The sequence below is a fragment of the Mustela nivalis genome (assembly GCF_964662115.1).
Source record: "Mustela nivalis genome assembly, chromosome: Y".
In the NCBI taxonomy this organism is placed as follows: domain Eukaryota; kingdom Metazoa; phylum Chordata; class Mammalia; order Carnivora; family Mustelidae; genus Mustela; species Mustela nivalis.
In genome coordinates, this window is record NC_139041.1 from 28,096,324 (window position 1) to 28,115,621 (window position 19,298).

The window sequence follows — 19,298 nt, forward strand, 5'->3', positions numbered from 1 at the left end:
CCCCTCTTTTATTTCCCTTTGTTCATTTGTTTCTTTTTTTTTTTTTTCCCTTGAAGCCTAGTGAAGGGCTTGAACTCATGACGAGACCAGAGTTGGGATTAGGAGTCAGGCATTGAACCAACTGAGCCACTCAGGCCTTCCTGTTTTGTTTAACTCCACATATAGTGAAATGATGTGGCATTTTTTTTTTTTTTGACTGACTTGTTTTGCTTAGAATTATACTCCATGTCATTGCAAATGGTAAGATTTCATTCTTTTTAGTGGCTTAATTATAGTCCAATTGAATGTATATGCCACTCTTCTTTATCTGTTCGTCAGTCAAGGTACACCTGGACCATTTTCACATTGCTGTAAGTGGGTTGTTTAAGTCCTCTACTATTATTATCAATGAGTTCCCTTATGTTAATCATTTTGTTTTATATAATATATAATGAGTTTTTATATATTAACATACCACATTGAAAGCATAAAGTTTTATAGCTCTTAGAACTTCTTGTTGGATAGATCCCATTACTCTGCTAAATAGAACCTGTATTCATCTCTTACTAGAGTCTGATTTAAAATCTAGTTTGTCTGATAGAAGTATGGCTACTCAACCTTTCTTTTGACTTTCATTTGCGTAAAAATATTTCTCCACTTCTAACTTTTAACCTACAGGTGTCTTTAGGTCTAAAATGAGTCTCTTGGAGGCAGCATAAGATGGATCTTATTGTTGTTTTATACATTTTAACACCCTTTGTCTTTTGGTTGGAGTCTTTTGTCCAATCATACTCAAATTGGTTATTGATAGAAATATAAGTATTGTCATTGTATTGCTTGTTTTCTCCTTTCTGAGCATCTTTTTTCTGACCCTTTCTTGTCTTTGTCACTTTTGATCTCTACTTTGCTCTCAGGGTCCACTTTAATATTTCTTGCAGAGCTGTTTTATTGGTCACCATCTCTTTTAGTTTCTCTTTTTCTTAGAAATTCTTTATGTATCTTTCTATTCTGAATGACAGCCTTGCTGGCTAGAGTATTATGGCTGCAGATAATTCCACATTCAGCACATTGAAAATATCATGATATTTCCTTCTGGCCTGCAGCATTTGTGTTGAAAAATCTTCTACCCTTATGGGTTCTCTCATGCATGTTAATGACTTCAAAAGAAGTCAAGAAAACAAAAGTCTTGCAGTTTTAGGGTTTTTTGTTTGTTTGTTTTCGTTTTTGTTGTTGTTGTTTTATCACTGAGGAGGAAGTATGATAATGAAAGGGGTTGTTTTACTCTAATTTCATCTGGTTCCTGGAATTCAACAAGATTGCTATCAAGTCATTCTGAACATCTGCCATATTACCTGGAGATGTGAAAAAAAGAACCACTGCAATTCTGCAAATAGAAAAACTACCACTTCTTGCAAGGTAGAAGGTCCAGAGACACGAATCCAAGACAATATACCAGGGGATAAATCTCAGAGGGTAGAGAACTGTATTAAAAAGGCTACTGGAAAGTATTATAAGCAGCAGAGTGCAAAATTAGACTTTTAGAAGTCTGCCACTGTGAGGGACATCCCTCACCTGAAAGGTGTTCAGGTAGTAAAGTGGGGTGGAATACCAGGTGGGAAAATGTTGACTTAGAATCCCAGGGCCACAAAAAGAATGAGGGTGCCTGAGTACAGAAGACTTTCCACACTGGAACAGGGAAGCTGACCATAAACTTTGAGTCCAGGCATCAGCTTTCTTCTCCATTTTTCCATAAACCACTAACCACTGTGTGGTTCTGGTACTACCTTCCAGGCTGGAGTCCAGCAAAAGGCAGAAGCATAGCAAGACCCCTGCCCCCAAGTCTCCCAAGAAGGAATGGTATGGGTTTAAACTGCAGGAGCTGTAGTTTGGAGACTCAGACTAGTGTCACAATCCTGATGTAAAAACACTCAGTCATGGGATGGGGGAACACAGAATTTGGAGAGAAACCAGGGAGATAAGAGTGATTGACTGCTTTTCTTTGAAGTCTCATTGAAGTGGGGACATAAAATTTTAGCTCCAGGGTTAGAGATAAGGGTACCTCCATTTTCATCACCCCTTCACCAATCAGTGTGGAAAGCTGTCAGGAAGCAAAGCGGTACCATTTAGTGCAATTCAGAGTTGTTTACACTGAACCTGACCCCCTGACAAGGGAGCCCAATTCTACCTAGGCAGGGACACCTGAGAATTAGTGCAATAGCCTACTCCCCCAGAAGACCAGAGGAACATCTGGCTAATGCCAAGTTTACCAACCATAGAGAAACTGCAGAGCTTTAGTCTTGGGGTAAACAGTATATAGAATTCATGGTTTTCTTTATTATTCTGTAGTCTCTCCATTTTATTTATTCTTTTAAGCTGTTCTCTTATTTTATAATTTTTTGGACTTTTTTAAATTTTAATTTTTATATGTACATTATATATGTGTGTATATATATCTATATAAAGAGAGCTATCATATTACTTTTGGTTTCCTTTCATTGTATTTTATTTTTGTATTTATATAAACTTCACATTCTTTTCTATTTTAGGGTGTGGTTTCTTCTAACAGAGCTAAACACACCAAGATCTAGTTTATTATGTTCTATTTTACTTCCTGTTTGATTCTTTTCTCATTGTTTTTGTTTGTTTTGTTTTGTTTTTCCTTCTAATATGTTTTGTGTGTAATGTTCTGGTAGTGTTTTAACTCCCCCCCCCCCCCCTCTGGACATGATGATGAGAGGGAAAAACTCATCCAAAAGAAAGAGCAGGAAGCAGTACTCACTGCCAGGGATTTAATCAATCTGTATATAAGTAAGATATTGGAACAAGAATTCAGAACAATGATTATAAACATACCAACTGGGCTTAACATAAACATAGAAGACACAGGAAAATCTTTTACAGGAAAAACTCAAAGAACAAAAAATCCTAAAATCTCATCAGGTCCAAATTAAAAAGTCTGTTACTGAGATGCAGTAAAAAATAGAGTCTGTAACTTCTAGGATAACAGAGGCAGGAGAGAGAATCAGTGATATAGAAGACAAAATGATGGAGACTAAAGAAGCTAATAAAAACAAAGATTAAACAATTACTAGATCATGACGGGGGTTTTGAGACATCAATGATATCATACACTGAAACATTATTAGTTAATAGGAGTCTCAGAGGAAGAGGAAAGAGAGAGTGAAGGTCCAAAGGTGTATTTGAACACATTATAGCTGAGAATTTCCCTAATCTGGGGAAGGAAACAGGCATTTAAGTCCAGGAGGCACAGAGAAATCAATAAAAGTCCAGGAGGCCTTCTTAAAATAATTAGAAATACATCAACACCTGAGTACTGGTGAAGATTGCAAATTTAAGAGACAAAGAGAAAATCTGGAAGGCAGCTCAGGAGAATGAGGTCTTTAACCTAAAAGGGCAGACAAATATAACATTAGCAGCAAACCTGTCTACAGAGACCTGGTGCGCCAGAGAGGACTGGCATGATATATTCAAGGTGCTAAATGAGAAAAATGTTCAGCCAAGAGTACTTTATCCAGACTTCATTTATTTATTTATTTTTAATTTTATTTTTGTTTATTTGACAGAGAGATCACAAGTAGGCAGAGCCACAGGCAGAGAGAGAGGAGGAAGCAGACTCCCCATTGAGCAGGGAATCTGATGCGGGACTTGATCCCAGGACCCTGAGATCATGACTTGAGCCTAAGGCAGAAGCTTAACCAACTGAGCATCCAGGTGCTCCAAAAATCTTTTTTAAAGATCTTATTTATTTGACAGAGAAAGAGAGATCACAAGTAGGCAGAGAGGCAGGCAGAGAGAGGTGAGCAGAGAACCTGATGCGGGCCTCGATCCCAGGACCCTGCGATCATGACCTGAACTGAAGGCAGAGGTGGCTTAACCCACTTAGCCATCCAGGTGCCCATCAGACTTTTTTTAAGAATAGAAGGAGAGATAGGGGTGCGTAGGTGTCTGAGTGGGTTAAGCTGCCTCTGCCTTCAGCTCAGGTCATAATCTCAGGGTCCTGGGATTGAGCCCCACATTGGGCTGGGCTCTCTGCTCAGCAGGGAGCCTGCTTCCTTCTCTCTCTCTGGCTGACACTCTGCCTACTTGTGATTTCTGTCTGTCAAATAAGTAAATAAAATAAAAAACCTGGTGATTCACAGACCTGTACCCCTGGGGATAAAAATATATGTTTATAAAAAATAAAAAGTTAAAAAAAAAAATTAAAATAAAAAAAAAAAGAATAGTAGAGATAAAGAGTTTCCAGATCACAGAAACCAAGAGAATTTGTGTTCAGTGAACCAGCCCAGCAAGAAACATGTCAGGAGATCCTTTGAACAAAGAGAGAGCCCCAAATAATAAAAACCAGAAAGGAACAGAGACAATCTAAAGAAACAGTGACTTTGCAGGTACTACAGTGACATTAAATTCATATCTTTTAATATGACTCAGAATGTAAATGGTCTACACACTCAAATCAAAAGATACAGGATATCAGATTGGAAGGAAAAACCAAACCAAACCAAACAAAAGCAAGACCCATATTCTCTGTCTCCAGAAGACTCATTGGGGACCCAAAGACATCTCCAAATTGAAATTGAAAGTGAGGAGATGGAGAAATATTTATCATGCAAATGGATGTTTAGAGAAAGCTGGACTGGCAATCCTTAAGTCAAACAAACTAGGTTTTAAAAGTCTGTAATAAGAGATGAGGGACACTATATCATAAGAAGAAGATATGTCCAGCAAGAATATATCTAACAGGTATATGTCCCTAACTTGGGAGCAGCCAGTTATATAAAGCAATTAATACAATTAAAAAAACACATTGATAATAGTACAGTAATACTGGACTTTAACACCCTACAAATAGCAATGCCCAGATCATCCAAGCAGAAGACCAAAAAGGAAACAAGGGCCTCAAAATACTTGATATACTTAACATGTATTTGATATACTTAACATGTATTTTGATACACTTGATATACTGGACTTGATATACTTAACATGTATTTTTAGAGAATTTCATCCTAAAACAATAGAATGCATGTTGTACTCTAGTGCAATGGAGCATTCTCCAGATAGATCACATCCTGGGTCACAAGTCAGGTCTCAACCAATACCAAAAGATTGAAATCATTCCCTGCATAGTCTCAGACCCCAGTGCTTTGACACTGGAACTCAATCAGGAGATAAAATTTGGAAGGAAGATGTTAAAGAGCATCCTACTAAGGAATAAATGGGTCAACTAGGATATTAAAGGAGAAATTACAAAATGCATGGAAACAAATGGAAATGAAAGCCCAACAGTTCAGAACCTTTGGGAAGCAGCAAAGGTGGTCCTAACAGGGAAGCTTATAGCAATGCAAGCCTTTTTCAAGAAACAAGAAAAGGGTCAAATACACAATCCAATCTTACTCCTAAAGGAATTGTAAAAAGAGAAAAGAAAGCTTAAATCCATCAGGAAAAGAGATATAAAGTTTAGAGTAGAAATTAATGATATAGAAATTTAAAACAAAACAGAACAAACCAATAAAACTCGGAGGTAGTTTTTTGAAAGAATTAGTAAGATCATTAAACCCTTAGCCCAGCTTATCATAAAGAAAAAAGAAAGGACCCAGATAAACTCATGAATGAAAGAGATCACAACTAATACGTAAGAAATACAAAAGATTATAAGGGAATATTCTGGGCAGTTGTATGTCAACAAATTTGGCAATCTGGGAGAAATGGATGCATTTTTAGAAACTCATAAACTACCAAAACTGAAAGAGGAAGAAACAGAAAACCTGGAGACCCATAACCCGCAAAGAAATCGAAGCAATTGCACTACTGGGTATTTATGCAAATATAAACATAGTGTTTATATAAACATAGTGTTTTGAAGGGGAACCTGCACCCCAATATTCATAGCAGCAATGTGCACAATATCTAAACTATGCAAGCAGCCTAGATGTCTATCAACAGATGGATGGATGAAGAAGATGTCATATATTATGTATATAATGAAATATCACTCACCCAATTAAAATAATGAAATCTTCGTATGTACAATGACGTGGATGGAACTGGAGGGTATTATGCTGTGTGAAATAAGTCAATCAGAGAAAGACAATTACATGTTTTCACTCATATGTAAATTTAGGAAACAAAAGAGAGGATCTTGGGACAAGGGAGGTAAAAATAAAATAAGATGAAATCAGAGAGGAAGATAGACTATGGGAGACTTAACAGTAGGAAAGAAACTGAGTTTGCTGGACGGAATGGGGGATTAAGGTAGAACTGTGTGATGGGCATGAAGGAGGACATATGATGTAAGGATTGCAGGGTGTTATATGGAACTGATGAATCACTGAATTCTACCTCTGAAATGAATAATACACTATGTTAATTTATTTTTAAAAATTAAAAAAAGTAAAATTTCTTACTCTATTTTGGAAATTTGTTGAAAATAGGCCTTGGTGTTAGTTTAGTTTTGTCAGTTTTGGAGGGAGTTCTCTATGCCTCATGGATTTGGATGTCTGTTTCTTTTCCCAGATTAGGGAAGATTTCAGCTAGAAGGTGTTCAATTAAATTTTCTGCATCACTTTCTTTTCTTCATCTGGGAGTCTTCAATATGAACATTATGTTTGAAGTAGTCTCTGAGTTGCCAAAGTCCATTCTCATTTGTATGATTCTTTTATTCTTCTTGATTACTTTGCATTGCTCTGCTTTCTAAGTCACTAATTCGTTCCCTATCCTCTTTCACCCTGCTGTTTATCCCATCATGTTTGTTTCCAGTTTTATTTATTGTACCCTTGATCTCTGCTGTGTTCCTCCTTATCACTGTATTAGGGGTCTCACTCACTCTTCTCAAGACTTGTGAGTATCCTTACGATCCATGCTTTAAATTCTGTACCAGGATTCTACTTTTATCTGTTTTACATAGATTTCTCTCTGTGACCTTGTCCCATTCTTCCATTTTAAAAATATATTCCTGGGGTCCCTCATTTTGTCTGCCTTTCTGTGTGTGTTTCTGTGCTTTAGGAAAGTCAGCTATATCCTCTGCTCTTGAAGGCAGATTCTTTATGAGAAGAGGTCCTGGAGTGCCCTGCATGTAGTATCCTCTGCTCCCCAGAAGCTAACACTTCTAGAGAATATCCTGTGTGTGTTGCTGACACCTTGCTGTTGTGTCTGAGTTACTTCTTTCTGTGCCATTGTCTGCACTGATTCTCTGCCTGTTTCTTGGGCTGTGTTTGCTCTCCATAGTGTTAGACTGAGGAAGGCCAGGTCTTGTGGGGCATGCCCATCGGAAACTTGGAAGTGGGTGGTGGTGTTAGCAAAATTTGTACTGGTCCTCTAGTCATTTTCAGGATTTCCCAAGGCACCATAGGGGCATGGGAATGTGCACCAGTATTGCCAGGCATGGGGAACTGGACACTGGTACACAGTGGTAGCTGGGGGCAGTGTTCTGTGGATGGTGCTCATGGCAGTGGGGGTGTACCTGGGTATGGAACATGATGATAACTGGGGCTATAGAGCCAGAGGAGACACCGGAGAGTGGCTGGGGCACACAGCTCTGCACAGCCTGGCACATACATGGCTTGTGATGGCAGCTGTGCATCCAGGAGATGGGTAGGCTGCCCCTGTGACTTTTAACAAAATTTGCCATGAGCTCATGGCTTAGGGTAACATGCTTGGAGAATATAGTTCCCCAGGAATATTCCTGCATGTAGCACTGTTAACAGGTTAGGTAGCAAGTGTCTCTGTAGTCCTGTCTCCCACAGGTATCTCTGTATCTATGATGCAAAATGGGGGTGGAAAATGGGGCAGCCAGCTCCCTTGCTTTTAGTCCCCAACACGTTCTAAACTCAGTCAAACAGATCTGTCTCATTTGCCCATGACATTGTGTAAATTGCCAGTTGCATGTCATCTCTCTATGCAGGGTCTGATTCCTTAAGAGCTCTCATTTGCCCTCCCAGCTTGCCCAAGGCTGAGTCAGGGGACCTCCAGAGCTCCAGGCTCCAAGGCCCACTTGTTATATAAATGAATGGAATTTACCCACTCTGGTGTTTAAAGCCAAGTATCATGGGATTAGTAGTCCCCGTGCGAGCATCTTGGTGTGAGGGCCCTCTCCACAAGCAGCTCCCTCCATCCAGCAAGCAGTCTCCCTCCCCTTTCTGACCTCCCGAACCATTCAGATGAAGCTGCTTCTCTGTATTTAGTGGTGGAGTTTGTTCTGCCCATCTCTGCATCACTGTCTGGTTTATGGACTTGGGTATGGATGATAGCCAGCCATAAACATGGCATGGGATGAGCTCAGGGTCATCCTACTTTGCCATCTTCCCAAGCTCCTCTCTTGAATGTTTTTTTCTTTTTTTTTTTTTTTTTTGATGGAGTCTTTAGGTTTTTCTCTATGTGAAATCAGATAATCTACTAACAATGACAATTTTGCTTCTTTCTTTCTTATCTGATTTTTAAAAAATTTGCCTTAACTAATTGCTCTGGCTATATCTTCCAATACTACATTGAAACGTGATGCATGTGGACATCTTTGTTTTGTTCCTGAACACAGAGGGATTTAGAAATATTTTTAAGAGAGGGTTTGACTTCTTCATTACCAATATGGATACCTTTTATTTCCCTTTGTTGTCTGATTGCTGTTGCTAGCACTTCTAATACTATGTTGAACCAGAGTGGTGAAAGTGGGCATCCTTGTCTTGTTCCTGATCTTAAGAAGAAGGTTGTAAGCTTTTTCCCATTGAGGATGATATTTGCTGTGGGTCTTTCATAGATAAATTTGATGAGGTTCAGGAATGTTCTTTCTATCCCTATACTTTGAAGCGTTTTAATCAGGAAGGGATGCTGGATTTTGTCAAATGCTTTTTCTGCATCGATTGAGAGGACCATGTGGTTCTTCTCTCTTCTCATATTAATTTGTTGTATCACATTGATTGATTTGTTAATGTTGAACCATCCTTGTAGCCCAGGGATGAATCCCACCTGATCATGGTGGATAATCTTTTTAATGTGCTTTTGGATCCTGTTGGCTAGGATCTTGTTGAGAATCTTAGCATCCATATTCATCAGTAATATTGGTCTGCAGTTCTCCTTTTTGGTAGGGTCTTTGCCTGGTTTCGGGATCAGGGTAATGCTGGCTTCATAGAAAGAGTCTGGAAGTTTTCCTTCTGCTTCAATGTTTTGAAACAGCTTCAGGAGAATAGGTGTTATTTCTTCTTTGAAAGTTTGTAGAATTCCCCAAGGAATCCATCAGGACCTGGGCTCTTGTTTTTGGGGAGGATTTTGATCACTGCTTCAATCTCGTTATTAGATATCGGTCTATTCAGGTTGTCGATTTCTTCCTGGTTCAATTTTGGGAGTTTATAGTTTTCCAGGAATGCATCCATTTCATCTAGGTTGCTAAGCTTATTGGCATATAACTTGATAATAACTTGTGATGATTGTTTCTACTTCCTTGGTGTTAGTTGTGATCTCTCCCTTTTCATTCATAATTTTAGGAATTTGGGCTTTCTCTCTTTCTTTTGGATTAGTGTGGCCAATGGTTTATCGGTCTTATTGATTCTTCCAAAAAACCAGCTTCTAGTTTCATTGATACTTTCTTCTGTATCTCTGGTTTCTACCTCAATGATCTCAGCTCTAATCTTGATGATTTCCCTTCTTATGTGTGGAGTTGGTTTGATTTGTTGTTTATTCTCCAGTTCTTTAAGGTGTAGAGACAGCTGTTGGGTTGTCAGTCAATGATGTTTCCTGAGTTAGTCCTCCCGCCCCCCTCAAGGGGGTGGGCTCTGAGGAAACTGGGCTTTTTCAGGCTTTTGTTCTCTGGCGGCTTTTATGCTTGTTCACTTTTATTTTTTTCTCTCACCTTGACCGCCTTTGATGGTTTTTGTAGTTTTAGAGGAAAACAAACCGCACCCTGATCTCCCTCTCAGAGAGAAGCCTCAGGCTGGGTGCAGAGCCTAAATAAGTTCCCCCTTGGTGGCTGGCAGAGCAGGTTCCAAGTTGCAGACCCTGGGGGTGCAGGATCTTTAGCTTGTACCCAAAGCCAAGGCAGTGGCGGCTGTCTGGGAGTTCCTGACCGCCATAGAGGTTCCAAACAGCATCGCACACTGAGATTTTCCCGGTGGCCCTGGGCTTGCGCGCACCTCTTTCAGAGGCAGCTATGGGTCGGGCGCGTGTTCTGGGCACTGAGAACAGGGCGCTGGTCCGTAAGCACCAGCCTGGGCTTTTGCGCACCTCTGTCAGGGGAGAGTTTGGGGGGCACGGCTTAGGCTTTGAAACAATGGCGCGGGTCAAAGAGCGCTGGTGTCTCAAGCGGGTATCTCAAGCTTTGTGGTAGGGCTCACGCATTCTGCCGACCTGGGTGCCTCCCATCCCCTCATAGGAACTAGAACCCACACATTCTTGGGTGTGCTGGTGGCTTAGGGACCAAGAGCTGGTTTCTCCGCCACACTCTCTCTGCCTCAGTGCCAGGGAGGCTGTCCTGGGACCGGGGACTTAAGCCCCTGTCCCTAGCCATCCGATTCCCACAATCCCCTCCCCACCCCGTGATCCTTTGCTCTTTTGGAGTGCTTTCAACCAGTGTCCAAGTTAATGCTGGTCCCCAGACGCAGGGCACTCTCGCTTGTATTGGGTTATTACTTTCCAACCTGTCGCCTCTGGTGGCTCCCTCCCCCTTTTGTTTATCTTCTGATATCAGTCGCCATTCCCACTCTGCTTTACCTGCCCACTGGCATCTTCTGCTCCTGTAGAGATCCAGACATTTATAATTCTGATCTCAGGCTGATTTCATGGGTGATCGGAGTTCTTTGGTAGGTAATCAGCTCAGTTTGGGGTACAGGCTGAAAAAGGCGCCTCCTCCTACTCCCCCGCCATCTTGTCCCCCAGTTTCTGGACTTTTGAAAGGACAGAGAAAGAGAACAAGGAAGGACTAGACATGGCTAGAGTCTGTGAATACCTGTGTTCCTGGAGCTGAAGATGTTTTTTTTTATAAAATAGATCCAAAGCAGCTGTGATGGCTATTGGCTGAGTTTTTCTGCAGAAGAGATCTTTATTAATTGTATATATTCTATTCCATGTTTGCAATAATGGCACCTCATTTTCTTCCTTGAACCTAGCCAGCTCCTTTCAGCCCTGTATTCCCAGTTTTGCTTCTCTGGTTGGGTAAAAATGAAGCAGGGTCATTACCCAGTGCCCTGAAATGCTGCAGAATCTGATCCCTCATCTCCCATCCTTTCCTGATGAGGGGAACTCCTTCCAGTGAGTATTTCTTTGTTGGCATGAAATACTCACTAGAGTATTTCATTGTCTTAGGTCAGGGGATGATACAAGCAAAATGAAACTGTCTTCCTTCTCTTTTTGTGTGATGACTCTCAGCGTTTTTTTCCCCTCCTGTGTTGCTGGAACTTCCCAGGTAGACCCTGGGACTTTCCCAGAGCTGTTTTGTTGCACTGCGCAAACTGGTATCTGCTGCATTGCCTTCTTGCTGTCTTACTTGTGTATATATTCTGTAGACCTTTTCTTTTGATTATCATTCCAATTATAAAAGATACCTTAAAACTATAACATATTGTTAAACTACAACAACTTAATTTCAGTTCCACACAAAAATTATGTTCCTCTACCATTCTAGCTGCTTTTAATTTATATTTTAGATGTCACCAGTTACATTTTACATATTATATACACATTAGTTTGTAGATTTTTTTCCTTATCGTTCAATTGTATACAATAATACAAGTCAATTATATGCCAATGTTACTGTTTTGTAAGTTACTATTTATTCAGATTTTATGTTATGCTTTTCCTATGTTGCTGCCTCACATTTTTTTTTCATTTCATCCTGAAGCACTCAATTTAGCATTACTTACATATATCAGTTCTAATGGTAATTTATTTCCTCAGTTTTCACCTCTTACAGCTTTAAGTGACAATTTTGCTGGATATAGTTTTTTCCCCTTCTTTCATCAACTTGAATATATTGTCCATCCACATTTTTCTGGCCGTAAATTTTCCTGAGAAAAATCCTTTATATTATTTTAGGGAAGTTTTCTTGTAAGACAAATTGATCTCTTCTTGCTGCTTTTGGGATTGTCAACTTTCTTGCCTTTGATTTCTGGCTGATTGATAATAATGTGCCTCATCTTGGACTGGGTCTATTTAGATATTAGCTTGTTCAGTTTCTCTACAGGTTTAGATACTTACACTTCCAGTCATTATTTCTTTAAATAGCCTCTCTGTCCCTCTCTTCTCCCCTTCTGGGATTCCTGTACTACATATATTTTTAGGTGTGATGGAGTCTCATGGGTCTCCTGTGCTGCTTTCACTTTCCATCCTTTGTTTTATTTTGTTTTTTGCCTCTGAATCAGTGATTTCAAATATCTTGTGTTTGTATTTGCTGAGTCTTTCCTTTTTCTCATGATAACTTTTTTTTTTTTTTTAATTTATTTTTTATTTTTAGCATAACAGTATTCATTATTTTTCACCACACCCAGTGCTCCATGCAATTCGTGCCCTTATGATAACTTCTTTTTTGAGCCACTCTAAGGAGTTTTTGAATTCGGTTATTTAATTTTTAAAATTGAGTATTTTTGCTTATTTCATTTTTATAATATCTCTCTGGTGGTGTTCTCATTTTATTCATGCATATTTTTCTCATTTTGTTTAGTTTTTACCCATATGAACTTATTGAGAATGTTTACATCATTTATTTTAAATTATTTGTTACAGGTTTTTGATTTGTGTTCTTTTTGGTATTGAGCCTTGATTCTTGTTTTTTGAGGGTTTTTTAAATCTTCTGTTGAAATTTTCCAATTTATTTTTTTAAATTATCTTAGTAACCATACAGTACATCATTCATTTTTGATGTAGTGTTTCATGACTGATCGTTTGCATATAATACCCAGTACTCCATGCAATCGTGCCCTCCTTAATACCCATCACAGGGCTCACCCATCCTCCTCCCTTCTAAAACCCTGTTTGTTTTCTGGAGTCCTTAGTCTCTCATGGTTTGTCTCCTCCTCTGATTTCCCTCCTTTCATTTTTCCCTACCTTCTGCTAATGTCCTCCATACATTCCTTACATTTCACAAATAAGTAAAACCATATGATAATCACCTTTCTCTGCTTGACTTATTTCACTTAGCATAATCTCTTCAATCCCATCCATGTTGATGCAAAACTTGGGTATTCATTCTTTCTGATGACTGAGTAATATTCTATTGTATATATGGACTGCATCTTCTTTATCCATGTGTCTGTTGAAGGACATCTCAGCTCTTTCCACAGTTTGGCTTTGTAGGCTTTGCTGCTCTGAACTCTGAGGTGCCTGTGGCCCTTATTTTTACTACCTTTGTATATTTGGGGTAAATAACCAGTAGTGCAATTGCTGGGTAATAGGGTAGCTCTATTTTTAATTTTTTGAGGAATCTCCACAGTGCTTTCCAAAGAGGCTGCACCAACTTGCATTCCCACCAACAGTGGAAGAGGGTTCTCCTTTCTTCACATCCTCTCTAACACTTGTTGTTTCTTGCCTTCTCGATTTTTGCCATTCTAACTGCGGTTAGGTGGATTTGAATTTCCCTGATGGCTAATGATGACGAATATTTTTTTATGCATCTGTTAGCCATTTGTGTGCTCGCTTCGGCAGCACATATACTAAAATCTGTTAGCCATTAGTGTGTCTTCTTTGCAGAAGTGTCTGTTCATGTCTTCTGTCCAGTTTTTGACCAGATTATTTGTTTTTTTAGGTGTTGAGCTGGAGAAGTTCTTTATAGATCTTGACACTAGCCCCTTGTCTTTAGTATCATTTGTGCATATCTTCTCCCATTCTGTGGTTGTCTCTTTGTTTTGTTGACTGTTTTCTTTGGTGTGCAGAAACTTTTGATCTTGATGAAGTTCCAAAAGTTTGTTTTTGCTTTTTTTCCCTTGCCTTGGGACATGTGTCTCGAAAAAAATTGCTGTGGTTGATGTTGGTTACTGCCTATGTTCTCCTCCAGGATTTTGATAGATTCCTGTGTTCCACTGAGGTCTTTAATCCATCATGAGTTGTTTATCTTTGTGTATGGTGTAAGAGAATGGTTGGGTACCATTATTCTGTATAGGGCTGTCCAATTTCCTCAGCATCATTTATTGAAGAGACTTTCGTTTGTCCATTGGCTATTTCTTCCTGGTCTTTTGAAGATTGGTTGAGCATAGAGCTTAAGGTCCATATTTGGGTCCTCTATTTTGTTCCATTGGTCTGTGTGTCTGTTTTTGTGCCAGTGCCATGCTGTCTGGGTGATCACAGCTTTGTAATATAACTTAAAATCAGGCAACATGATGCCCAAACTCTGTTCTTCTTTTTCAGCAGTTCCTTGGTGATTTGAGCTCTTCTCTGGTTCCATACATATTTTAGGATTGTTTCTGTACTTTGGAAAATGCTGGTGGAATTTTGCTTGGGATGGCATTGAAAATATAGATTGCTCGCACAGCATAGACATTTGAACAATGTTTCTTCTTCTGATCCACGAGCATGGAATGTTTTGCCTTTTTGTATCTTCTTCAGTTTCTTTCAGGAGTGTATGTCCTCCAGTATAGATCCTTTACCTCTTGGTGAGGTTTATTCCAAGTTGTCTTATGGATTTTGGTCCTATTGTAAATGGAATCTATTCTCTAGTTTCTCTTTCTACAGTTTCATTTTTAGTGTGTAAGAAAAAAACTGATTTCTGTGCATTGACTTTGTTTCCTGTCACATTACTAATTTGCTGTATGAGTTCTAGTAATTTGGGGGTGGAGTCTTTGGTATAAAGTATCATGTCTTCTGCAAAGAGAGATAGTTTGTCTTCTTCTCTGACAATTTGAATATCTTTGGTTTCTTTTTGTTGTCTGATTGCTGTTATTAGGACTTCTAGTATTATGTTGAACAATAGTGGTAAGGGTGGACATCCTTGTTGTGTTCCTGATCTTAAGGAAAAGGCTCTCAACTTTTCCTCATTGAGGATGATATTCACTATTCATAGATGGATTTAATGAAATTGAGGAATGTTTCCTCTGTCACTGAACTCTGAAGAGTTTTAATCAGCAAAAGATGCTGTACTTTGTCAAATGCTTTCTTTTTTCTGCATCAAATGAGAGGACCATGTGGTTCTTGTCTCTTCTCTTATTGATGTGTTCTGTCACAATGTTTGATTTGCAAATGTTGAACCATCCTTGGATTTCAGAGATAAATCCCACCTGGTCATGGCAAATAATCCTTTTAATGTGTTTTTAGATCCTGTGAGCTAGGATCTTGTATAGAATCTTGGCATCCATATTCATCAGGGATAGTGGTCTGAATTCCTCCTTTGTGATGCTGTCTTTGCCTGGTTTTGGGATCAGAGTAATGCTGGCCTCCTAGAATGAGTCGGGCAGTTTTCCTTCTATTTATATTTTTGAAATAGCTTCAGAATAATAGGTACTATTTCTTCTTTGAATGTTTGGTAAAATTCCCAAGGGAATCCATCAAGTCCTGGACTTGTATTTTTTGGGAGGTTTTTGATCACTGCTTCAATCTCATTACTAGTTATTGGTCTATTCAGTTTGTCAATTTCTTCCTGCTTCATTATGACATAGTATGTGTAAAATATACATATTACATATGTATGTTGCCTGTACCATGTCTAATGTATCTATATGTATACTAATATGTGATAGGTGCTGTTTTGTGTATGTATACGATGTGTGTATGTACATTCTTTTATTATATGTGCAATATATAATATATGTGTGAGTGCACATGTAATATACATTGTACATGTAACTGTACACGTGTGTACATATTATATGTAGAATTATGTATATACATAACATTAATGTGGCATATATATATGTGTGTGTGTGTATTTTTCCACTCTCTTTTTAAAAATTTTTTTTATTTTTTTTAATTAAATTAATTTATTTATTTTCAGAAAATTTATTTATTATTTTTTTCACCACACCCAGTGCTCCATGCAATCCGTGCCCTTTATAATACCCACCATCTGGTACCCCAACCTCCCAGCCCCTGCCACTTCAAACCCCTCAGTTTGTTTTTCAGAGTCCATAGTCTCTAATGATTTTCCACTCTCTCTTAGAAATTTAGGAACTGTATGTTGACACAATTGCCCATGTGCCAATATACGTAGTTTCTGCTTATTTTTCTTCATTGTTTTTCTTCCTTCTCTTCATATTGGATAATTTTATTTGACCTGTTTCCATGAACATATATAAGATAGTTGATTTAAAGTAATTTTTAATACGTCTAACGTCTATGCTTCCTCTCAGGCAGTCTCTGTTAATTTCTCTTTTTCCTATGAAATGCCATATCTCTATACTTTTTTGTATGTCTTGTAGCTTTTGTTAAAAACTGGCCATTCTTCCTATTTTAATAAAAACATTATTCTTTTTAAAAATGTGTGATCTCTAAAGTAAATTTAACTTTTTATTTTTTATAAACATATATTTTTTATAAACATATATTTTTATCCCCAGGGGTACAGGTCTGTGAATCACTAGTAAGTAAGATCTCTAAAAGTAAGCTTAGGCTTACGCTAGCCATTTTACATTTTTTATTAATAAAAGACAACTCTGGAAAGCAGATATTCTCTCTGTCTAGCATTTGTTATTGCTTGTGAGCTGAAGTTGTTCACTTGTTTAGGGACTTTTTCCAAGTATTCTTTCAGAATTTGTTTCCTCTTGTGTGCAGTAATAAAGTATTTTTTGCAGTATGTCAGTAGTACCAGTGCCTGGTGGAATTTCTATAACTTTTGGAATGAGGAAAAATAAACACACACACACACACGCACACACACACACACAGAAGAAAATAAAGAAAAACAAAACTGTTGATCTTTTAAAATTGGTTCTGTGTTGGGTCTTTTTTTTTGTACTTTTAGGTATGTACAATTTTGTCTTACTGATCTTTGCTTCTTATTTTCACTGAGCCTAAATTTAAATAGGAGAGAATTTTTGACACATTTTTTTCTAAAATGCTTCCTGATTTGGGCTTACAAATAGCCCTAATGGGCTTACTAGATTCCCTACTTTGCCGGTGCTTTTCAAACGTCTAATACCTGAAAATTGTACCTTGTGGCTTCTCCTCCCAGTCTGTTGACTGTATTTCACCCACCCCCCCATCCAAATGTTACTTGTATTTTAGCCATGAAAACCTTTCTTACTTGTCTTTGAATGTTTTGGGGAACTTTGTGGAGATGGTCTGCATTGAGTCAGTTACTCTGGCAGACCTGAATTCAATCCAAACAAACACAGTTTCTTGGGAACCGGGTATTCACATTGGGAGCCTAAACTATCATGCAGAAACAAGATCCACTTGCATAGGAAAGTGGGTAGAATTGGAGTGAAGTAAAAATATCGCATATTTATATTCATGTTACCTTTATACCAGTTACGTTTCCACTTGGTTTACAAAAAACTTCACCTGTCTCTCAGAATTTTGGTAAGAGAGATTCTGACACTTAAATATTTTTCAGTGTTTATTTGTGGGAGATGGACTCCTAGAGTTCCCTGCCAGTTGTATTCTCTGATGTGTACCTATAATTGGTTGTTTTAAAATATTTTACAGAATGTGGAACTGCTTTTACTAATAAACTTCAAGGAATGTTTAAAGACATGGAGCTTTCCAAAGATATCATGATTCAGTTAAAACAGGTATTTCTTATCTAAAAGAGTTTTGTTTTTAATGTCAAGTGTTTAAATGGTTTGGTTCTTTTAAGATTAATACTTGAGAGTCATATTAAATCATTTATTTTTAAAATTTTTTATTTAAATTCATTTTTTAAATGCTGAATTACCTGTTTCAGGGGTGTTCATTGGTTCATCAGTTGCCTATAATACCTGGTGTACATTACATCATATGCCTTCCTTGAAGTCCATCACCCAGTTATCTCATCCCCCACCCCCTCCTCTACAGCAACACTCAGTTTGTTCCCTAAACTGTCGCTGGTTGTTTCACTCATATATGTAATTTAAGAAACAAAACAAATGGACATATGGGAAGGGAAGGAAAAATAAGATAAAAACAGAGGGAGGTAAACTGGTAAAGCAATGACTTTTAAATTATGACTCCAACTTTGTGTTTTTTGAAAGGAAATTCAGTGACACTTAACCTTCCCACTACATATTCAAAGAACTACATAATATATTTCAAATAACTATTTTTAATTTATTTTCCTACTCATACTTGTCTTTCCATTGCTTTCATATATTTAAGGTTTTTTTTGGCAGTGAGTGTGTATTTTATAACCATGTAAGAGTTTTAAGATTCTTATTATTTCATTGCATCCTTATATTTTGCAGTATATGCAGAATCAAAATATATCCGGAAACATTGAATTAACTGTGAATATTCTGACAACGAGTTTTTGGCCGGCCTATATCCCTAAGGAGATCCAGTTACCCCCAGAGGTAAGAAATTCACTGTTTTAAGACAATAATATATGCTAACGCAGATTTTTTTAAAAAGATTTTCAGTTGTTTAAATAGTCTTATGATATAGTCAGAGGTAGATTTTAATTATACGAGCCTGGCTTCCTTTGTTTTAGGCTGTGCATTTACTGCTATCAGCATATTATTTTCTTACTGTGTTTTAATACAAACTATTTCTTCATGTATCACATAAAAATGTGATGGAAAAAATAATCACATTTTTTACTCATTGTTCCACTTAGTAAGCATGGAAACTTGCCTCCCAGTGCCACCCATTTTCAGCTTGCAGCTTTGGTTTTAGCTTTCTCTTCTCTGCTAAGTCTATTACCCATTGTCTCTTTGTTGTTCCTTTTACTAATACTGGCAACTCGATTGCTATTATCTTTACTGTCTTTCTGCATGTATTTAATTTTTATAATTATATTGCCATGTTGGTGGGTTTCCTCAGGAGCACATGTAAATTATTGAACATACTGTATTGAACTAGAAGAAAAATTAAACTTTTGTTGTCTCAGAACTCCATTTTTCTTTTTTTTACTTATTTTTTTTCATTTTTCCAAGATTCATTGTTTATGCCGCACACCAAGTGCTCAATGCATTACGTGCCCTCCTTAATACCAGCCATCAAGATCACCCAGCTCCCCAACCACCTCCCCTCCAAAACCCTCAGTTTGATCCTCAGAGACCAGAGTCTTTCATGGTTTGTTTCCCACTCCGGTTTCCCCCAACTCCCTTCTCCTCTCCAAATCCCAGTGTCCTCTGTCTTATTCCCTATGCTCCACAAGTAAGTGAACGATATCATAATTGATTGACTCTCTTTGTTGGATTTATTTCACTCAGCATTATCTCCTCTAGTCCCATCCATATTGATACAAAAGTTGGGGA

General features: G+C 38.0%; 1 protein-coding gene across 3 annotated transcripts in view; it reads left to right on the forward strand.

Moving 5' to 3' along the window:
* LOC309856865 (cullin-4B-like) overlaps positions 1–19,298 on the forward strand; it is a 124,328-nt gene that overhangs the window by 55,431 nt on the left and 49,599 nt on the right. For all 3 annotated transcript variants that reach the window (XM_082718630.1, XM_082718632.1, XM_082718631.1), the window contains 2 exons: positions 17,551–17,636; positions 18,285–18,392. In XM_082718630.1, coding sequence (XP_082574756.1) covers positions 17,551–17,636; positions 18,285–18,392 — 194 coding nt within the window. The remainder of the gene's footprint in view (positions 1–17,550; positions 17,637–18,284; positions 18,393–19,298) is intronic.